The sequence below is a fragment of the Hakea prostrata genome, chromosome 9 (assembly GCF_041222555.1).
Source record: "Hakea prostrata isolate BN-2017 chromosome 9, UWA_Hpros_2, whole genome shotgun sequence".
Lineage (NCBI taxonomy): Eukaryota > Viridiplantae > Streptophyta > Magnoliopsida > Proteales > Proteaceae > Hakea > Hakea prostrata.
The window spans coordinates 14,759,166-14,783,144 of record NC_142608.1 but is presented as its reverse complement, the minus strand read 5'-3'; the positions used below and the strand labels follow the sequence as shown (position 1 = coordinate 14,783,144).

At 38.0% G+C, this 23,979-nt stretch overlaps 2 protein-coding genes across 2 annotated transcripts; both read right to left on the bottom strand.

The window, feature by feature from the left end:
* Positions 1 to 8,447: 8,447 nt before the first annotated feature.
* On the bottom strand, positions 8,448 to 10,637 carry LOC149004805 (uncharacterized). Its single transcript, XM_089169127.1, has one exon. The coding sequence runs from the start codon at positions 10,553 to 10,555 to the stop codon at positions 8,810 to 8,812; it is 1,746 nt and encodes a 581-aa protein (XP_089025253.1). The 5' UTR covers positions 10,556 to 10,637; the 3' UTR covers positions 8,448 to 8,809.
* A 3,261-nt stretch (positions 10,638 to 13,898) lies between these two features.
* PPI1 (proton pump interactor 1) lies at positions 13,899 to 23,094 on the bottom strand. Its single transcript, XM_089168274.1, has 8 exons — positions 23,035 to 23,094; positions 21,953 to 22,341; positions 21,521 to 21,724; positions 21,244 to 21,423; positions 20,891 to 21,085; positions 15,468 to 15,566; positions 14,860 to 15,375; positions 13,899 to 14,732 (listed from the first exon to the last, which is right to left on the bottom strand). The coding sequence occupies exons 2-8, from the start codon at positions 22,328 to 22,330 to the stop codon at positions 14,415 to 14,417; spliced, it is 1,890 nt and encodes a 629-aa protein (XP_089024400.1). The 5' UTR covers positions 22,331 to 22,341; positions 23,035 to 23,094; the 3' UTR covers positions 13,899 to 14,414.
* Positions 23,095 to 23,979: the final 885 nt, after the last annotated feature.

Sequence of the window (23,979 nt, the reverse complement as noted above, 5' to 3'; positions counted from 1 at the left end):
CCTTGTAGATTGACTAACAAGGGAGGTGTCATCCAGGGCTTCAAACTCCCGGCGATCGAAGGAGCAAGACCGAGAGAGCTCCACTCCGCAGCTTTCTCGGAGATCCCGAGTGACCCCGTCGGTCATCTTCGTGGTCCACCGGGGGATGAAGACTTCCTCACCATCCGTCGAAGCTTTGGATTTTTTGTTGGAGGGAGCATCAATTGTGTCATGCCTCCTCTTGGTTCGGACGGAGGAGGAGACATTAGCCCTCTCCACCATTGGTTTCTTCCCTTTGCCCGAAGCATCGCCTACAGTGCCCGATATTCCCGATACCCCGTGAAGAGGGGTCGGGAGAGGGAAGAGAAGCCTCTTGATCTGCAATCAAGACCCCGGGCGATCGTTGCTCGGCTGTCACAACGGCCCTAGCGGCCTTCACCCGCAGGCTTTCGGGGTTCGTTCGGGGGAGGCACCTGCAAAGAAGAAGGACAAGAATCGGAATTCAAGACATATCACTTCAGTCAAATCAAAGGATGATGGTTAGAAGCTCACAATGAGCCAAGCCCCAAGATCTGAAGGATGGAGTTATACTCCATTTCATATCCATGTATCTCTTGATACCACGGAATGGATTTGATCTTCCCGATGGCCGCCTCGTCTTCTTTGGATAAGGGAAGGTCCCGGTTACTTTCGGACGAAGAAGTAAACCTCCTCCGAGTGGTCGGGAAGTTAAGATCTGATGGAGGCGCTCGACAGAAAAAGTATCGTTCGCGCCATCTTTTGTGATTAGAAGGGCAAGTTCCTTTGACAAGGATGCTGCCCCTCCAATCAAGTTCAGCCTTATTGCGTTTGGAAAAAAGACCCATCCGGGAGGATGGGAGATAGAAAGAACATGAAAATGTACAAAAAGAGAAAGAGATGGCGTGATGCCAAGCTCAAAACACAAACCCAAGAAGCCGACGATGAGACGCCAGCTATTGGGGAGGAGCATTCCGGGACAAATGTTCCAGTGATTCAAAACTGCAGGAGAATAAAGGATTAAAAAAGGGAAAGCGAACCCCGCTTTCCAAGTGCATCTATGTACGAGAGAAAATTCACCCGAAAGGGATGAATCAACCCTCTCATCGGGGTGGGGAGCCCTAACCCGATATGAGGAAGGAAGGTCAAAATCTTGGACAGTTGAAAGAAAGGTTTCTCCATTATAAATGGAAGGAACAGAGCCGGGCCCACCATTGGACCCGGAGGTTTGAGGTTGCCTAGAAGAATCAACGATCTTGGAAGATCCAGACTCGACAAGGACAGGGAAGTTTCGGTTTTTCTTTCAAAACCTTTTTGAGAAACTTCAGCGAACTCCCCGCCAGAGGACGGTTAGGGTTTTGTTATCACTATCCGACTGTTCGGGAGCGGGGAGAAGCAAAAGCATCATCGCTATCACCAGCATGGGGTACTAAAGAAGCCCTATCGTCCGCCATTACTCGTTTCGATAAACTAAAAAAAGAAAAGACCAAGAAACTTACCGATTCAGTGAGATAGAAGCTTGAGAGCAGGAAGGCGCGAAGCAGACGACAAAGGTTCAAATTCCAGACAGGAAGAATGAAACCTACGAAGACAACGAACCGCTTTTAAAACTCCCGCACGAGTGTTCGGGAATCTGAACGATCGAGATTGATTCAAAATCAACGATCAAGATTCAAAGACGTTTTGAAAGTTTGAACTCACGAATCCGAAATAGGCGTTCGGAAACCGTCGCTTGGATGACGTGAGCCATGACAGATCAACTGCAACGAAGACATGTGGCCTTACACTCACAACGCTCGAGGAAAAGTGACCACCTCATTAAATGTGATATGACATTTAATGAAGCACGCAGAGATCATCACCTGACGACGAACCCAGTTAAAAACCAAGCCCTCGGGATCGACCGAACGCTTGGTCTGGGGGGCTCGTGATATGGAGAGTTTATGATCTGACCGGGTTCATACCTGGTCCGACCCTCGACCCCGGTCGAGACGGAGAAAACCGAATCGCTCCCGAGCGAACCGGATCCGAAGATGGCTTGTCAAGAAGAAAGATTATTCTGCTGCAAGCGTGCCCTAATCTTACTTATGGATTAGGGTAATCACCCTGATGACAGCAGACTCAAACTGACGGCTGCGGATAATCATCATCAAAGGGATAACTATCGCATAACCTAACGGTTATCTCAGGAGTCCTCTACTAGCCCAAACTAGTAGAAGTCTATCGCTCAACGGATCTTATTGATAAAGATCTAACGACTACCCGAAGAAGGCTCGAGTGCATCCAACGAAGGAGATTCGAAGGTACACTCTATATAAACCTCACTACCATACAAGGTGAGGGACGGATCAATCGATCAAAAAGAATACTATCTGAGACTCAGGTTCAGATACATACTGATAGATCCTAAACTATCAGCGTTCTGCTATCTAGATCACCTTTCCCGTTTCTTCATTCATTAGCTCTGTGCTTCTAGCAGAGCCGTTTGTGACTAAGTTCATCAACTGACTTAGCCTTCGGAGGTGGACTCCCGACCCCAGCGGTCGGGCCACATCTGACGCTTTCGTTTTGCAGGACATCACGTGGAGATCCAAGGGCTGAGCAGATTTTGGACGCATCACTTCCAATCTCATATGTTGTTAGATATTAATTTAATTAGCTTGTGAACTTTACTTTGTATAAAATTGAGAATTTCTATTATAAAGTTGAATTTCTTGGTAAACCAATCTCATATGTTGTCAGATATTAATTTAATTCGTAGCAGGAGCTTCTCAAACAGATTTGGCTCTGTTAAATGGTAGAATACTTTAAAATATTGGTTTTGGTTCTTCCAACTCCTTGTATGTTTTCGTTTGCATTATTTTACGAAGTTGGTCTTTTCTCTTCTGTTGTAATTATATTCTCATGTGTCATTGGTATTGATTTCAATCTTATTCTTTCATTTTACCTTTTCAGAAAGGATTTCGAGGTTCTCCCGTTCTAAACTAAACGTTAATTCTTCCTTATATAGGTAGAAATTACCTTTTTCGATTTAGTATTCATTTGATTGTCGCTATTGAATGTGTTATTGTTCTTGGGCCAAGTTTGTGTCTTTTTCATCGATTACTAATGTCGTTGTCCTTTTGTCTTTGACAGGTTCATGCTTGTTATAGCTTTGGACATTTGATTGTCGATTGAATCAATATATTACTTGGATGGTTTCCTTTCAACCCATGAACTTCCTGTAAGTTCAAGAAATTGGCTCTGTAGAGGATTTCATAATTATTTAGTTTCATTGATGATTGTCTCTAATCTTGATCATTCTTGAATTTGTTATTTGTAAAAAGAAAAAGCTTGATTATGTACTTTACCGTGGCTTCTTTATCTTTGGCATTCAAAATGGATTGGACAGAAGTGCCCATGTCTCTAGCTTTACGAGTGAAGAACAATGATATTTATCAATTTAAGAACTATTTTTTTAGTACTACTTTATTTGGGGGGATACAATTGATAATATTGGATTTGATGGTTTTGGTGATATGGGTTAATATGATCAGGTTGGGAAAATTGAATTATTGTTCGAAGCTATAACAATTGCAACTTTGGTTCGTTACTGGTTTGTTTATTTTCCTGCTTGGAAGGGTGCATGAGTTTGAGACTAGGTGATGGGTTTTTCCGTGATAACCAAATCAAAGATACGAGGCTAATATAATTACATTACATTATTTTGATGACAAATTGAGGAGAGGAAGCCTTCTCTTTTGATCCATATTGGGGTTCTCATTTCTTTTTTTAGGATTGTTTTTATTGGGAAAATGCATTCTTGTTATTCATCCCAGAGAATGCTGACTAGAATTGAGAGATTGTTCAATGTTTTAGTTATTCTTTTTGGATTTTCTTATGCCAACTCCAAGCTTTCTATTAGTATTTTCTTGTCTTTCTATTTTTCCCGATAATTTCATGATTGACAGATAAGGTTATATAAAATCCGTGACCCAATAATCAAACATGTTAGTTTGTTTTATTTGTACTTTGTATAATCTCAACAACCATTTATAATGCATAATGTAGATGCTATTGCATAGGGACACAGTGTTGGAAAATGAGCATATGTGAATGAAAATCACTCATTAAGAGGAATTTTGGGAAATAAGTGCATGAGATTATTATGGTTGATTGGGTGTTTCAAATCCCAATGACTGTTCATGCATAGAAGTTAATGAACATTTGGGCTTTACATTTCCCAAACATTGTTCATGAATGGATGGTTATGGGACATTAACATTTGGGCATTTGATTTCCCAAGTATTGTTTATTAATGGATGATTATGGGACATTAACATTTGGGTTTTTGATTTCCCAAGGAACCTCTCATTTCCAAGCTTGGTTAATAAATGACCGTAGCTCTTCGTTTTCCAAGTTTGGTTGAGTAACAAAAGTTTTTTGTTTTCTCAAGCTTGTTAATGAGACATTGATGATAGTATAGAATGTTCATTATACCTACCAAAGATCTCCACTATAAAGTGGGATCCCCCCTTGATGAAGATAGTCCTTTGGGATTTTTCGTTCTTGTGATTTAAGTATCGTGCTAAGATTGCCTTGAGGGTTGTGGGTCATGTTAATGGATGATTGAAGTTCTCCTTTGACAGATAGAAGGTTTTGGCACTATTCCCTCATCTTGTTTTAGAGTCATGCTAAAGTTCTTTTGAGAATCTTGTTATTTTGGGGTATTCCGGTGATAGAAAGAAGGTACATATCAAGTTCGTCGTAGCGGTCTACTTTGTACTAAGTATACTGTTGTTTGTCATTGTAACCTAGGAGACAGACGTCCGTTGGATCATCAAGCCCACTCCAGAGGGGGGTGAAATTGTTTTAAAGAAAGCGTCTAATGCCCCTCAACGATTTTCCTTTATTCTTCTCCTTTCGGTTTAGGTTCTATTTACATGCCTTTCCAATTTTTGTCTTAATTATTTATCCCCCTGATTATATTTACAATATGGCTAACAGGTAGTCGGTGAGATTGGGTAAATATTGCAAGCTTAATGGTACACATTAAACCTTATTTTGAAAATTTTGTAGTATTGTATTAATAATTATCTCATTAATTATTGTATTATTGAAAGGAATATCAAATGACTTCCTCAAGTAGAGGAAAATACCTGGAATTCATAATTCATAAGCATACAAAAGTATATTGTTGATCTCAACACATAATTAGCTTCAGAAATATTGTTCCTTAATTTTGCTCCCATCTAATATTATATTTCTTCTCCAAAATTTTGCCAAGATCTTATTTTCTCCTTTATATATATATATTCTTCTTTTGTCTCACAAATTGTTGTTACCCTTTGTATTTTTATTTTTTTTCAAATTTATAAAGTCAAAATAGAAAAGAGAATTTTTCCAATGAATTTCAAATAAACTACGAATCACAAGTTAGGAATTAGGAATGCAAAAAACGAAGTCCGTCTAAGCTTTCCTCTTTGTAAACATCATAAATGATATTTTGGTTTTATAAAATTTGAGAAATCCAATCTAAAAAGGAAACCAACGGATTTTATAGAAATTATATGTTGGGGTAATTGTATTACAAGTTCTTCAAACACACAAAAATGAAATTGCAATACAATTGAGAGATGAAAATCTTTAGCAAATCCGGAGAGCTTGAAGTTGCAACCGAACGAACCACCGATTGATGAGGTTGAGTCACACCTTGATGCTGTCTTTAAGGTAATTGATGCACCCTACTACTAAGGGTTCTTCGCACCACCACCTCCAAGATAAAGCAACCTCCAACTAGAAGATGAGGTAGTTCTATTAGTCCCTTCAAGGAGCCAAAAGCTAGAGCACAACACTTAGACAATTCAAGAAATAAATGAACTTTGTAAAACAAATAATGTGAGTGAGAAGTGTCACAATAGCACACAATATGCAAGGAAGGATTGGGTTTATATAGGCCCAAACCACACCTCCTCACAAGGGGAGAATCAATTCTCCACTAATGGAGAATCAATGGCTTGTCCCTCCACTAATGTGAATAAACCCCCTTGACCTAACCTCCCCACTACTTGGGGAAGTAACTCTCATATTCACTTCTTTGGAATGAATAGGATTTAACCCATTCAAAGACCTTAACCCCCACTCATGGTAATGGCCATGAATGCTCATGAAGTTGAAATGAGAAATAAAGGTCAAGAGTTAGAATTTGAGTAATTCCACCATTCAAGTAAGCCCACCTCATCACCATAATCAAGACATTTAAGACCCATGACCAATGTCATGAAGAGCCTCATAACCAAGGTCATAAAGAGCCTCCTTTACTCATGGTGCCTCATTACCACCCCTTACCTCATGGTGCCTCATTACCACCCTTACCTAAAGGGTCCCACACACAAACAAAATAATTAAATAAAAGAAATGCAAAAACTAATTTTGAAACTTAATATATAGATAATATAGATTTTAATAAAAAACCTAACATTATAAATCACAACTTAGAAAAAGAAGTTGAATAAATTCAGTCTAAACTTTTCCATTTTAAAAGTTTTTTCGAATCGAAAAAGGAAAATTTTCTAGCAGATATCAAAGAAATTATAAATCACAACTTAGAAAAGGAAGATGAATAAAATTATTCCAAACTTTATTTTTTAATTTCTTTTGTGATAATCCGTTTTTATAAAGAAATAAATGGTATTTTGGTTTTATAAATCATAAAATAGAAAAGAAAGTTGGAAAAAGAAATATTGTAATATCGGACACTTTTTGAAAAGGCAATACATTTTAGTAAAATAAAGGTTAATTATTATTTTTTTTTAATTAAGAATATATTTTTGGGGTATGATTTTTTTTAAGATATCATATCTTTTGTTTGTTTTTATTTTTTTTTTAAAAAAAATCTCTTTCGTTCTCTACTCATTCACCACTACAAATGAGGGTTTCTCCAAATGGTCGCTAGAGAAGCAGCTACCTAGAGCACAACAATGATGGAATTCTTGAAGATTTAGGTGCACAGGTTCACTTCTTCTTCAGTCTTCATTGATTCATTGTTTTTTATGTGGTGTTGCTTATATTTTACTTGCCGTTCATCCATTACATAGAAATTTATCAGTGCCCAGCATTCAAGGAAAAATGTTGTGTTCTACGCGCTCCACAAATCCAAAGAGGAAGCGTTGAGTATATTACCAAGAGGACAAAGAATGACGATCGGAAGATATATAGTACCTATGAAGGCCGTAAGAAAACGAAACCGTTCTTTCCATCCAACAATTTAATTTTAGGTTTTCCAATTAAATTATTGGATGTTTTAAAAAATGGCTTGACTACTTATTAGTGAGTAAGTCGCATTTCCTTTTTAGAGTTTTAAATACGTGTAGTTCTTTAATGAAAAGTATTGTATCCTCTCTGATTTATTTAATGTTTTAATTTTTAACTTTAGATAGATGTCAATAGAGGATATATTTATTAATAACAATAAGCGAATGTTGTTGTTTAGACTTTATTTGTTCGTGTGATAATTAGTAAGATTTGGAGTTGTTTATTTACTTAATTCGTATTTGACTATTTTGATTGTAAAGACATTGCTTTACCATTCTATATCATTGGGTGTTGATCATTTCGCATTTTAGGACTCCTTTTCTTGAGGTCTACTAATTTTTATTTTTTATTTTTTATTCGACTGTATAATATGAATAGTTTTATTCTTATTAGTTTAGCATGATCTTTCATCTTTGCTTAATTTTCTGGTAGGTTAATGTTTGGTTGGAAATTTACAGCATTTTATTAATTATTTGAAATATTGTGAAAAGCTTATGATCATGGGTTTATTTAAGTGGGTGTTTAGTAACACATATCTTTCATTCTCCATCCATTCACCACCACGTAAGTCTCACTCTCAGCTCTGCCACACTTAGATTCAAGAATAACGAGGTGAAAGACTGTTTGATGATGAGGGTTTCTCTAATGGGTCACCAAAGATGAATGTCGCCAGAGAAACAGCTTTGCCTAGAGCAAGGCATTAGCAAGGAAGTTCTTGTAGATTTCACTAAAGAGATTCACTTCTTCTCTTTAAATCTTCACTAATTCATTGTTTCTTATGTATTGTCATCTTCTAGATTTTGAATGCTTATTTAAGTTTTCATTGCTTGGATCATTTTGTTTCAATGGAGTTAAGGCTCCAAATTTGGTATTAAGAAGGATGCGTTTTAACTAAAGTTAGTATTGAGCAAAATAAAAATATAACTCTCTGTATGCAAACCCAAGTACCAATGTAAAGAGGATACAATACATTTAAAAGTTGATTTTCAAGACATTTTCCTTCTTTCTCTACATGTATGGTCACGTGCAGTTTTTACTAGGTCGTGTATATATATAGGGATAGAGATTCATTCCGTTCTACTACCAAGCCGAAAAGCACACATATCACCTGTCATTTTACATAAAAAGAAGTTGTTGGATATATTGGTTGCCTTGTGATTCCCATCATCATTTGATAAATATTAATAAAGAGGGAAGGGCAAAGTCGTTCTTAAAAGCAATCACTTTTATTTATGTATAATACAGATCAAGTCTGATCAATAATACATTCATGGAACAATACTTGCTAATGGAATCTAGAATATTAAGTTCAAAATGAACTAATAAAGAGATGAACCTTGCATAAACCTAGAATTAATGGCGGCAACAGTCATAGATATAGGAGAAAGCCATGATAAAGATTGATGAAATAGATGAAGAATTGAGCCTGATCAACAACCGGACTCGAAGGCCAAAGAACCAGGGGTGAAGACATCATAGGAGTCTGAGGCAAACGCTTTCTTGGGATTCTCCTCGTACTTCAATCAACAAGCCCTTCCACAGCCACAGACTTGTTGACTGGAGAGGCTTCGGGAGCATGGTGATGTGAATAACTAGGAGATTGAGCTCTAGGAGGGTAGACTGGTGAGAGACTTGGTGGCTGAACTGGTGTGTAATTGGGAGTATGAGAGTTGCATGGTGCCTTCGCTGGAGTAGGGGGATTGTGAAGTTGAACCAAAAAGACCGTTTTAGAAGATAGTGTTGGAGGCTGAACTGGAGGAGGAAGCGTGGAAGGTTGAATTGGAGAAACCGCTACAGGAGATAGAGTTGGAGGTTCTACTAGAGGTGTGGTTGTGGGAGATTGAATTGGAGAAACTGTCAGAGGAGATAGAGTGGGCGGGTTCACCGGAGAAAGGAGAGTGGGAAGATGGACTTCAAAAGCTTTTCTACGAGACAGTGTTGGAGGGTGAATTGGAGAAGCTTTTCTAGGAGATTCTGCTGGAGGGTGAACTAGAGAAGCTTTTCTAGGAGATTCTGCTGGAGGGTGAACTAGAGAAGCTTTTCTAGGAGATTCTGCTGGAGGGTGAACTGAAGAAGCTTTTCTAGGAGAGTCTGCTGGAGATTGAATTGGAGAAACTGTCAGAGGAGATAGAGTGGGCGGGTTCACCGGAGAAAGGAGAGTGGGAAGATGGACTTCAAAAGCTTTTCTACGAGACTGTGTTGGAGGGTGAACCGGAGAAGCTTTTCTAGGAGATTCTGCTGGAGGGTGAACTAGAGAAGCTTTTCTAGGAGATTCTGCTGGAGGGTAAACTAGAGAAGCTTTTCTAGGAGATTCTGCTGGAGGGTAAACTAGAGAAGCTTTTCTAGGAGATTCTGCTGGAGGGTGAACTGAAGAAGCTTTTCTAGGAGAGTCTGCTGGAGAGTGAACTAGAGAAGCTTTTCTAGGAGATTCTGCTGGAGGGTGAACTGAAGAAGCTTTTCTAGGAGATTCTGCTGGAGTGTGAACTGAAGGAGGTAGAGTGGGATGGTTCACTGGAGGATGGAGATCTGGATGTTGGACTTCAAAAGCTTTTCTACGAGACAACGCTGGAGGATGAACTGGAGAGTGGAAAGTGGGAGGTTGGACTTCTGAAGCTTTTCTAGGAGACATTGCTGGATGGTGGACTGCAGGAGGGAGAGTCTGAGGTTGAACTGGAGAGAGTGTTGGAGATTGAACTGTGGGGTTGTAACTAGGAGGGACGCTTGGAGAGTGAGCTGGTGGGGGAGGTTTAGTATGATGGTGACTCGGAGATAGTGTTGGAGGGTTCACTGGAGGAGGGACATTATGAGGTTGAACTGGAGATAGTGTTGGAGGCTGATCTGTGGGATTGTAGCTAGGAGGGACACTTGGAGAGTGAGCTGGTGGGGGAAGGGTAGCAGCAGGATGGTGACTTGGAGACTGTGTTGGAGGGCTCTCCGGAGGAGGGAGATTATGAGGTTGACCTGTGGGATTGTTGCTAGGAGGGACACTTGGAGAGTGAGCTGGTGGGGGAAGGGTAGCAGCAGGATGGTGACTTGGAGACTGTGTTGGAGGGCTCTCCGGAGGAGGGAGATTATGAGGTTGACCTGTGGGATTGTAGCTAGGAGGGACACTTGGAGAGTGAGCTGGTGGGGGAGATTTAGTATGATGGTGCCCCCGACCATTAGAGCCATTCTTTGATTCAGCATTAACACTACTCAATAAGAGCAGTATTGCAAGCTGAAGTACAACAAAGAGAAGCTTCTTCATTGAAGCAAAACCAGCCATTCCTTCCTTTGATCAGTTAGCTGCTACTTCTGTTGAGAATGAGGAAGAAGCAAATAGAACTCAAACTGGGTTGAGTTTTTATAGTGGCTCTGACCTCAAAAGTAGATCTTGAAAAGATGGCAAGGGTTGTATTAAGTATGGGTTTCTTTATAAACCAGGTTCATCAGCTTCAAGCTTCGAGACTCATGCACGCAAGCGATCAAATCCTGGAGTGTTGTGATTATCGACATCTTCGTATTGACAATATAATAATAGCTTCACTTCTTTATATAATTTCAAAGACGCTTTTCCAAGCTACGATCAAATGAAGCAGACGACTGAAATCCTTGTTACTTCACATTCACATCCAGACAAACATGTTTACATATAATATGTACCAGTTCACGTGGAAGAAACTCCAGCACATCAACCACTGATTAATTCATATCTTCCTTAATAGAAGGTATAATTTTGAGGTAATTAAGGTAGGTTAAAACTTATCTCTCAAACAACTTCAGTGATGGTGTGAGGTATGTGTTATTATATGTTACTGGTTTGGTTTTGATTTGAGGACATATGATACATAATAAGGGACGTTTTTTTTAATGAGCTTTCAGTGTGGTTTTCGTTTCATATTAGTTAACATTGATTTGGTTTTTCATTTGTTTGTGGTTTTTCACTTGATTCAGGTTTTGTTTTGGGTAAAATTAATGGATGCCAAATTTTAAAGAGCCCAATATAATTGGCGAAAAGAATAGACACTTTAGAATTATTTCAAATTTGCAGTCATTTCTTTTTTGGTTAGAATTGTCAGTTGATTAGAGAAAATGACAGACTTATCCTTTGTTGTATTACTCTATATCTTATGATATAAAATGATGGACGAAGTAAGAAGAAGGACCTCTCTTTTTTTGGTAAACAACAATCTTATTCAAAGCGGGCAAGGGGGGTACGGCATAAAAGAAGGAAAAAAAGACTGGGAGGTTAACAGTAGTTCTCAATATCGGACTCTCACCCAAAAAAAAATCATATGAAAAAGTTATGTATACATCATACAACATTAAAAATGAAAAAGTTTATGTATTATCATCAAAGGAATATATATGTTGGGTTGGTAATGACCACTTCTCTTTTTGTAGTCGGTTAAATTCGCATGTACCTCTACTTCTCGTAAAGCTGGTGTAATTAGAATATTCACGAAGATGACTTTTCTTGCACCAAGGATTGCATGACTAGGATTATTGACTATTGTTCACAGTTACTGATGCTTGGTCTCGTGTATGAACCTTCCAGCGAAGTCGGCTAGGAATGTTTGAAGGGGACCACCTAGAGAAGGTACAATCAGACGAAATGTTGATGCCCTAGCTGAGAGATGTATGGAGTGGATCTAGATTTGCATAAATTAGGGGAGTTTTGCATGATAGCACCGAGGAGTTAAAATGAGGTTTTGAGATACGTATTCAATGGTGCTCAAAAGATAATAATAATAATAAGTCTCAAATATTTAATTCCTTATGAAAAATTTCTAAGGACACACAGATATACCATGTGCTTACTGCTAATTAGAATTAGTTCTTTATTAATTACACAGATCCATCATGCACTTACTGCTAACTAAAAATCATTTCTTTACTAATCACGTACTAAGAAGACTTTAACACATATAAAGCCACGTTATAAGATTTTGTGCCGTGGGGAACAAGCAAATGGTTGACCTTGTTTTCTACATTTTTTTATCTAAAAAAAAAGAGAGAAAATGATAAACGTGAGATATTTATTACAGAAGAAATTTAAAAAGGGGCATGCATTAATTAAAAAAAGGGTAAAGGGGGATTTTAAAAATTAATATGGGATAATATATATGTATAAATTTGATTCAGAAGGTCCTCTTCCTCTTAGTTTCCTTCCTTAAACATGTGGAAAAGCATCCATAAAAGACAATCCTCTTGATGCGAGGCAAGAAAATCGGCTTGAAAACCGATACAAGAATTCATTTTCTCCATATAGTTGAAAAAGAGTTTTTTTTTTTTTTTTTTTTTGGGGGGGGGGGGGGTGGGGTTGGGGAGTAGAAGATGAAATCATAGCTGTTTGAAATAAATCTCTGGTAATCTTATGAATGACCTTCATTAATTCGATCACAGACCAAGGTCTATGTAACTTCCTCATAATGTTTTTGTGACCACTTGTGAGTTTATTTGATTTCACTCAAACTTTTAAGTATTTAACACTAACTTTAAATATCTAAGCTAGTTTTGGCCCTAATCACCGTACAATAAAACAATGCATAATTTCATATTGTTGCTCTCAAGATGATAAGATTGAACCCTTATATAACCATGGTCAAACACTTGATCCTGACCTTAATCTAGGGCTATCCAAACCTAGCTTTGACCTACCCATGAGGCCAAATTTCGATCCTCAACATTGTACATGTTTAGGACAAATCAAGGTAGATTCGAGCCATCAAGACCGAACTGACATCCCTAACCCTCAACATTTGCTTCTTGATTACATACAGCTTGAGATGCAGAATATTGTCGTCGGATAATACCCTGCAAGGGTGAAGATGACATTTGAGCTATGTTACCTATACATGTTCATCCCCTCACCATAAACGTGCTATGCAAGAGGAATGTATAATCAGGCAACAGTGTTTAGCTCTGATTATTAGCTCCTCTACTATAAGCATGCTGGAGCTTTTAATATTATCTTATATTACCAAAAACATGGCAGGTTCCTCACCTATGAGGCATGATCAGACGTAGGACAAATAGCCTCCCTGAGAATTACCTGGAGTACCCCTTTCTTCCTGGGGGTTATGAACCACCCCCTTCCCTTTTCAGAAAAAAAGAGGGTTTAGTTTGATGATGAAGTAAGATATAGAAGAATACTTAATGAGTTGTTTTTAGGTTCTTGCAACTGAAGCAGAACAAATAATAACTATACTCTGAAGATAAGGGCTTATACCCATCGAACACCTGTGTTCTTGTTTCTCCTACACATAGTTGCTGCAGTTCAAAGCAGTTCAGGGGTTAATAGTGAGAATGGAAGATGATTTTAAAGTTCTGGCTTCCCCATGCTGGACTCCCAGCTGTTCACAAAGCATCAGTTTTGCATTTTCGTGCCAAAACCAATAAGAGTATGGAAGAGTATGGCCTGAGTTCTGGTCAGTTTCAAAATACATAGCACCTTTGCCATGCTCATGACTGCAGAGGTGGTTCCACTAATCCAAAGGTCTTCCGCCCACAAGTCATGTGCAAGTATTTTTCTAAATTGCCATAACCGGCAGTGAAATTCCTTAATTTCTGTCAGCCTACTTTCTGCACGTATGAAATTCAAAAATATGCTTCAGATTAGGTATTACCAGATCCTTTGGTCGTAATCACACTGTACATGAGCTTTGCTTGCTTGGATATAACCGTGATGTGAAAAGTTGCTAATTCAATCAGCCAGATCTCTATATCTCAGAGAAATGCATACATAAACAGCTTTTCTGAAGAAGAAACCACACAAAGCGCAATGTAAACAAGTTTTCCTATAGCAAAAGAAATAAAAAATGAGATGCCCAGTCTTGAATAAGAAAACAGAAAATTCTTGTTCCGCCAGATGAACAGAAAACCAAAATAGTCACAGATTCGACATAGCCCAACTCAACCTTACACCCCTACTACATGTTTCAATAGTTCCCTATTTGAAATATCACGGCTGCATGATGAACTACAAATTTTATGAGCTTAGAGTCCCATCCTGCCCGAGGATGTAAAGAACCAGTAATAACTAAACCTTAATTTCTACAAAACCCAGCCAGTCAAAAGCTAGCCAACTGGAAAATTGGTCCATATCTCTGCTACTCATCTGTTTCTGTTGTCCACTATTGTCTTCAGAGAAAATAGTAGTATCCAAGGGCCACAAGCAACAAAACAATAGCCACCGCAGGAGCAGCCCATACCCAGTAAGGAGTCTGCTTTGTCCGCTTACGGATGAGTTTGGGAAGATGGTCCTGACCTTTTGGTCGAATCCTATGCCTGACAGTACTCTCTTTTAGCTCCCTTTTCTTGGTTGGGACTGGAGGTTCATCTTTCACAACAGCAGTCTCTGGCTCAGCAGCCTCTGCATCTGTTCCTTCTGCTGATGCTACTTCATTCTGCTGCTCGGGCTGAGATGATGCAGCCTTCTTCTTTGCTTTCTTTTCACGGTCCTGAAAATATCCAGGGGAAAATACAGGGTCGCATCAGTATCTTAAATCCAAGATAGTTTATGTATCCTACAGGGGCGCATGCAGTGGGGTGGGGGAGATGAAAGGGGGTGGTGAATGGGATCAAAACGCTACTTTCCTTGAGCTTCTTCTCAGCTTCCTTCAGAGCTCTCACGGCTGCTTTAGCTGCAGCCTTCTCAGCCTGCTTCTTCTTCCTCTCCAAAGCTAACTTAGCTTTTGCTATCTCCTCCTCTCTCTTCATTTCCTTAAGCTTTGCCTCATCAATCACAGTGGCTGCTGGAGTCACCTGAGATTTTTCAACCACAGCCGTCTTCTCCTTTTCTTCAAGGTCAACAACCTTTGTGGCGATTTCTGAACCCCTTAATTTACTTTTGTCTTCCTTTTGAACCTTTTGGACGGGAATACTATCATTTTGAGGATCTTCCTTTACCCGTTTCACATTGGCTTTAGCCACTGTTTCAGGTTCAATGGGAGTAGGTGCTTCAGAAACTAATGGCTTCTCATCAGGATTCCTCATCCTTCCATCCCTGCTCAACTGGCGGAAGTCAAGTGATGGCAAGATTCTTCTCTCATAATCATCTCTAACAGCCTTACTACTGCTCCAGAGGGAGATAAATCTGTCAACCTATCATCAAATAGACACAACGTGAGTGAAGGGCCACAATATACTAATAGTAAGGAAGGTTAAATAATTGGCTATTGATTCATCCAACACACCTCTGTGTGGCATAGTTCTTCCAGGGCAGCAACATCCTTCTTTGCAGCAATTTCTCGAGCAGTGTTCAAAAGTGTACGATTTTGATAAAAGGCTGCATTCTAAGAAAACAAACAAACCCACATAAAAATGGAAACTAATATAATTTCCCAAAATCAAAACACAAATCTGAGCTATCCATTGTAAGTTTGTTCTGAAATAGTATTTGAAATTACCTAATATTACATAATAATTTCTATAGTGGGTACACATTCACGCACACAAATGAGATCATGACAATACAAAAAGGTTATTTGAGTAAACTAGACTGAAATTTGACAGGTGGTTGTCTACACCATTGCTGACTACATGTCACAATAAATGCTTATACTTTATGATGCTTGAAGAAACAACAGACCATTGGGACAAGAACAATTCACATATTATTGGACCTACCTGATATTTGTGAAAGCTTGTAATATAATATCAAAGTACAAAATGCACAGACATTGTTTTCAGAGGCATAAGATTGCAGGAATTAAGCATAGATACTAGCGTTCATCCTGGGTGAAATGTTGTAAATTCCACATAATTTGCTGGATATGAATTAAATTTTCACACAATCAACTGGTTGTGTCATGTTTTATCAGAATTCAATAGGATCATCCTTGAGTGATGTACCTGTGGAATGTGCTAATTACTTGTGCTCTACACCATCATATCCTGTTTTGACAGACTATGAAACAGCATCACCCTATCTATTAAATCCCAAGGGAACAGGAGCTGCTAAAACCATCAAGAATTAAATGGACACTGGTTTCTCTTCTCTATAAGTTTAGGATGGGAAATATATTCCCAAAAATTGTATCTGAGTGAGCATTCCTTAAAATCATCAATAAAAAAGACAAGCAAACGCCTTCATCTTCCAAGGGCAACCATAGAACATTGCAATGGAATTCCCTTCCGATTCATTACACCAGGAATACAACGAAACAGCTGTAAGTTACTGTTCTTTCATAATAAAATAACGGTACAAAAACTACATGGTAAGGCACACTTATCAATGAGCGTCAATACAGAACCACTTAATAAAAATGATCCTTTTTCCCGCCACTTTGTATCGCAAGGACAATGGTTCATATTTTGTATATCCAAAGATTTTAAAAGGGTACATATCACTCACCTCCCCTCTTACCTGGCAAAGGTATCAAACACCGCCCCTCTATTAACTTTTTCAATTAAATTATACTTTTTCCATTATATATTTTTCTAAAATCCCAAACTACCCTTGACTGAAAAGATGTTTTAGTTTAAACCCCAAATTACCCTCAATTACCTTAGTATTTAAAACCCTAAATTACCCTCAATTAATATTATTGTTAAAATCCCAAAATACCATGAATTACCTTAGAAGTTAAAACCCTAAATTACTCTCAATTAATTTTATTCTTAAAACCCCAAAACACCCCTCTATTCTTTAAACTAGACATCTTTCTTTCATTAGGAAAGGGGGAAAAAAGAGGAAATTAATTAAGATAAAGTCTAACATCTTTCTTATGTTTCCTTTCCTTTTTTTTCCCCAATGGAAGGATCTCTAGATCAAAGAACATAGGGGTGTTTCGGGGTTTTGAGAAATAAAATGAATTTAGGGTAATTTAGGGCTTTAACTACTAAGGTAATTGAGGGTATTTTAAGGTTTTAACAATAATATAATTGAGGGTAATTTAGGATTTTAACTACTAAGATAATTGATAATTACTTCATATTTGACAGCATCAGAAAGGGATACATGGTAGTCAGTACAAAGTCTCTAATGTAACATTAATACCAAATACAAAAGCCATCATCCAAAAACAAAATTGATACCAAGCACTAAAAGAGCCCCTCTTACATGCCTAGAGTGAATGGATTTTGTACATCATATCAAAGTAGCAAGAGAGCCACAGAAATACCCTCGAGATATCAGTGTTTCCTCCAATAAACTTCAAACCCGAATTCCCTATGAAATGCATTTATATGAGAGATATATCCATCAAATACCCTTCACCTAAACCCTCTTCATGTATATGGTACATTAACGGTGCCCTGATCAACTTCTTCACAAGATTTATATTGGCATCGTCACGAAGCCCTGCCATTGGACCCTAGGATTTCATTAGGATAACCATCAAACTCCAAACGATTTTCTTACTCCTCCAAACCCTCGAACTAACCTAAAGTGCTGTTTCAAGCCTCTTGTTGTATGACAGAAGACCTTAAACACAAACTTATCTTTTAATCTTCAAGCCTTTCTTTAAGCAATGCAAAGCTAGAAAGGCAACCTTTCCAACTCCTAGTAACATGCTTTGTATAAAATATGAAATAATTATCATGAAAAATCATAGGATCTTTTTCTTTAAAAAATATTCACCTCGTTATAATTATTGAACATCAATAACCCATAATTGTCATGGAGACAAGGGGTGATTCAACACGGTGGCAGGGGAGGGTATACCCAAGGCACAAGGCTCTCGCCACTACTGGTTTGGGGAATGTCATCATGTATGCAGCCTCCCCACATGATAGAGAGATTATTTCCAAACTTGAACTCGCGGTCACTATGTCACAATGGAGGAACCTTAAAGTTCTATCAGGAAATGCCCTCTAGAGCCCCTTCCCACCCCCACCCCCACCCCCAACCAAAAGAAGGGGGGGAGGGGAAATTTAATAATAAGAAAGAAAGAGGGAAAAAAAGAAAAAGAAAAAAAAGAGGAAGAAAAAGACAAAAAGGCACCTAGGAGACATTTTGAAGAGTTTGGTTTCTGTGGCAATTTCATCAAAACTTAAGATTGTTATGGGATTATTTCATTGAAAAAAAAGAATACCAAGTCAAAACTATACTACTAAATGCATACTTAGCAGAGAGTCTGCTTCTTGTTTCCACAAAAATGGCTGCTACCATTCCCCCATAAAATCAAAGAATCTGAACAGTTTCTGCAAGAACAAATTTGATTTTGCACCCAATTCTCCGGTTCAGGAAAAAGTAGGGTGCAACTTAAAAAAAAGGAGTCATCCAGGAGTTGGTGTGTAACAGATTCAAAGTGATCTTTTTCACTCCTTTTAGCATCCCAAGAGCTTTGTGCCCCCTTGCCATGCCTTCATTCAAGAAGTCAATCATACCAAGATAAATAAAAGCACACATTCACAATACACAACCATTTTAATAGGAAAATATTGCACAAGAAGAAAGTCCATGTGAGGAGAAGACTATGAATGAAAGATTGCAACCTCATTGATTCAAGTTGCAGATTCAAGGGGTATACATAAACTGCAGATGCAGGCTCATTGGTTTCTGCCTGGCAGTAACAGAATCGAAGGCTTTTGGGTCAATGGCTGACATTCTACAATTCCTGAACAAGTTAACAGTCAACAAATTTTTTGCAGTACAAGAAAAGTAGGCAATGTGGAAGAACACTTTGGATGACTTCAAGCTTACATTCACAGAGTAGGAGAATTATTGGCACAAGAACAAGAACCTAACAGAAGTTTTTCTCTTAATAACTTCTTAAAAGATCCAGCAGAAGCTTTAGTCTTAATAACTTCTTAGAAGATCCAGCCAAAAAGAAGGATACAAATATGGACAATGGAAGAGCCTCGTGGCAGATCCAATGTTGCTGACTTACTTAGAATGCAAAGGAGAGTTCTTTTTCCTAATCCACGGGAAAATTGACGTAGATCACTAACTCTATCAGCAATAATTGGGCTCTACCATCTCTGTACAATTATACTCAATTTCATTAGTTCCCATCAATTGCGAAAACTGCTTTCACTTTAGGATTTATAGCAGTATTGTATTAATTAGTCACACCCAATGTATTGTATTAATTAGTTACAACCAATCGTACTAGCAATGTTATTTCTGTATTGTCTCATTCTTATTCTTGTAAATACAATATAATCACTACTTCCAATATTTTAGTTTTTGGATATCCAGGTCGTTCATTTCAATATATCACATAACAATGTTAAGGTAATTTAGTATAGCGACTCATTGTCTTCTTTCTTTCGGTTGGTGTGTTACATAACATTCACTTTTCCCGCTATAGAAATATCTACGTTTTTCAATGTAAGCAAAATGTTCATAACTTTACATATTTAACTTATAAGAGTTAGCTATTCAAAATAATCAATTTTTTGTTCATATTTTATGTAACCAACTATATCACAAATAACTATGAAATTGATAGATATTAAAAGGACACCCAGTGCAGTAAAGAATGTTCAAAAGGGGGTTTTGAAATACTAAATTTTGGCCTACAGGTGGTAATTATCAACAATAAGCTTCTTAATTTGGGTTTATTGATGCAACGGGCCAAATTTACAAGTGCATAAAGTGCACTCATGATGGAATACGGGATTAGATATGTTAAATTCAATATTTGATTTCGTGTTTGAGTTAGATCAGGGTACCTAGTTCTTAAATAGAATTGTATTTTGATTTTATTTACCATATTGAGTCTTCTAGAGCGATTAGAAGTCCTTTTATGAGTCAAATTAGGAATTTCAGAAAGTCTATACATATGTAATGCCTCATGCACCAATCGAAGGATGACTTGAATTTTGAGCTTTGTCTAAGGCTTCCAAAGAGTAACGATGACACAGCACCTCAACCCTCCCTCCTCTCTGTCTCTCTCTCTTTCTTATGTGATTTCTTATCTTCTCCATTTTTCTTTCCCTAAGAATATATTTCCTCTTCAACCTGATGTTAAAGAATATCTTTAGCAAAAGTTTAATTATCCCCATCCCCAATTCTTCTTCTAACTATATAAATTCTCCAACCCTAAGTTTCTTCCCCCCCCCCCTTTTCTATTTTCGTACTTTCAAAAAACCCAAAATCAAACTCAAATCTACACCAATCTGACCATTAGAGAAGATCAAACTTTAGGGATCATCCCAATATACATCATTACCCAAGTTCTTTCCAAGTTACACCCCATTCCACTTTCATCCCATACCTCAAGAACCTGCCCCATCCATCCATGCAACCTATTACTCTAAATTCCTCCAGAGCTATCCAACCACCATAACCTATGCTCTTAACTCAATCAACTACCCAAAATCTTAAAATTCTAAACCCCTTTTTGAGCTGAGATCCTGGAAATTTGGCCCCTAGTTGAGCCTCTTCAATCTAGAGCTACATCAACACCTGATTAAAATAATAACAGAGTCAACTTAAAATCAACAAGGAGTTCAATAATTACTTGTACAACATAGAGCACTAATTCAAAATCTAAGAATAGTTCGGGTAGGGCCGTAGTGAGGAAGCGGGACAATTCGTCATTTTATCTATTGGACGGTATTCACAAATTAAGTAAATATAAAATAATGATGGAAAACAAAACAATGCAATACTACCAAACAAGTAGAAGTGCAAAAGCAAGAAACTGGAAGTCAGAAGTCTTCATACCCCAGCATCACGCTGTTTTCTCAGTTCAACAAGGGTTTCATAAGCTTTATCCTTTTTCTGAGTCACAGATGTCAATTCTTCTTGCAATGAACTAATCTCATCATCAACTGCTTTCAGTTCATCCTCCAAAAGCTTGATTTTTGCCCTAACTGTTTGTTGCTCCTTCCTTACTCCGTCCAAATCAACACCTATGAGCTACAATCAAATTATAAAGCATGAAACCATAACACAAAACTTAAGCTTAGACTTATCATGAGATGAAAAAACATTAACTATAGAAAGTACCGGAAAAAGAAAAGCAGAAGATAATAAATCAAACATATAGATATTCTTAGAAAATAAATCAAACTTACTTTGACCTGGTCTTGAATAGCCTCCTTCTGTCCCATAGAATCCTCAATCTTTGCCTTCATAGCAGCATTAGCAATAACCTTCTCCCTAGTCCCCTCAAGCTGTTTAATTTCTCTCATAACTTGTTTCTCCTCAGCCAAGGTCAGACTCTCATGCTGGATCTGATAATTCAAGCTCTGGATCTGTAATGCCAATTCCATTGGAGTAAATTTAAGTCATTAATGTAGCCCAAAAAAGGGAGTAAGATTACACTGTTCAATATTTTAGGTATAAACTTACTAGTGCATTAAGCTCAGCCTCAGATGAACATATACTAATACCCCTCTCTCCCCTCTCTCGGTTACCACTGCTTGCACCTCGGAGCTTACCCAAAGCCTGACTCAGTGGTTCCATTTCCTTTCTCTTCTCATCCATCATAACTCTGAATTGCTTGCTCTCAACAGTAAGAGGCTTCAGCTGAGCTATCACCTGTGCTCGTTCCGACTGCTCAAATGGATTGAGAAGAAATATTTAGACACCCAGTTTGATGGGTAACCCTAGAACAATGTTTAATTTCAGAGCGTACTTAAGGTATCACAATTTTGAATAAAGATCGTCTTGAATTTGTATGTATTATGATAAACATAGCAAAAACAACACCAACTCACTAACTCAATTTACCAACTAAAGAAAATGGGAAAAGACTGGCAAAATTGAGAATACATTACATACTTTCTTGGCTCTCAACTCTTCAATAATCTGGAATCGAGCTTGACTCTTCTTCTGGAAGTCCTTGTCAGCCTGATCAATTTTGGCTTTCAGCTTTGGATCATCATAAGCTCGATACTTGACAAAATAGAAGCTATGGATTTGCTTTTGAGCAGGCCATTCATCAACGGCGTCCTTGGGAAATTTTTGGTCATCAAGAACCGAATCGCCCTCTCCCTTAACAGGCGCATGTGTTCCATGCGAACCAAAAACGATAGGCTCATCTAACCCTGCGACTTCTTCAGGTCCTGTGCTTTCTTTCTCATTCAAAATACTTTCCGCATTGGCTCCATCCTTCACAGGTGCCTGTATGAAATCGTCTCCCATTACCTCCACACCCATGGTTTCACCACCTGATTATGAGAAGTATAAGAAGGATGAATCACGTTAATCCCAGGGGAGATATCCATAATCAAGAAAAATATCCAACCCGTAAAGAAATCGTATCTTGCAGATCCTATGCCAAAATTGAAGGAGAACAAAAAAGAACAGAAACCGAAAAAGAAGGGGACGGAAGAGAAGGAAAATTTAGAGGCCCAGAACCGCTGCAATTCAACAAGGAGACAATTCCATTACCAGATGGCACAAAATAATCAAACAAATCCATTCAAAGAGACACACAAACAGGTAGAAGTAATTCCAACATGCAGACCTCAGCTGAAAAGCGATCCGGACTTCAAGTCTTATGGCTAATCAAATCAGAAATAAACAAATACAAACTAAACAGAACAAATCAAAGACACAGGAAATTTTTGTCAAGAAAACAAAAAATGATTTACACCACCGGAGAAAAAAACTAAATCTAACCCCACAGAAACGGATTTATTAGCTTCTATCGTCGACAAAAGGTTGACAGAGACAAGAACATACGAATCATATACAAAGAAATGAATAAATATCCAAGCTTTTGTCCGAAACAGAAATTACAACACCGGAAATAATCTAGAACAAAATGGATCAGGGAATCGAGTGTACACCCCCAAAAAGAAGAAAAACAAGAACTAAAATCAGAAAATCTCAGAAAGCAGAAAAGAAGGGTCGTGTACCTGGAAACGAAGATGATCAAATCGGGGAGAAGCTCTTACAGAATCGACCCTTTTTGGGGGGGGGGGGGGAAAAGGGGGGGGGGGGGGGGGGGGGGTGTTGTAGGGGGAGGGGGGGGAAAAGAGGGGGGGAGAAAAAAAAAAAAAAAGAGAAGGGGAGCGGGGGGGGGGGGGAGGGGGGGGGGGGGGGTGGGGAGGTAAAAAAAGGAAAAGGAAGGGAAGAACTTGTGGTGTTGGGGTTGGGGGGGGGGGGGGGGGGGGGGGGGAAAAAAAAAAAACGAAGGGTCCAGATCACATATACAGATGAATGCATGGGTCCCACACTGACCCTACAAACGATGATCACGAAGTTTATTCTTTCATGTTTCAAAACTTCTAATTTGTACCGTTGTACGTATCGGTATTTTTTTTTCTTTTTCTGGGTTCAATATTAGTAGGGTAAATATCACTTACCTCCCCTCTTAGCTGGACAAATAGCACTTACACCCCCTCTTAATTGGATAATATCACTTACCTCCCCTCTTACCTAGCAAACATATCAAACACCTCCCCTCTGTTAACTTTCTCGGTTAAATTAAACTTTTACCGTTAAATATTTTTCTAAAACCCCAAAATATCCTTGGTTAAAAATATTTTTTTTATTTTAAACCCTAAATTATCGTAATCATCCTAGTTAAAATATTAAATTACCTTCAATTAAAATAATTGTTAAAAATCAAAACACCATAATTAAAATTCAAATTATCTTTAATTATTAAAAACCCAACATACCCCTTTTTTTAAAAAAAAAATATTATCAAACAATTAAAAAAACCCAAAATAGTAGTATGTGTTTAATTTTATCAATATGCCCTTTTTTTTAATTGCATTTTTTATTTTACTTGATTCTAATACGTATTTTTTAATTGTTTCATAATTTTTTTTAAAAAAATGGGTATGTTGGGATTT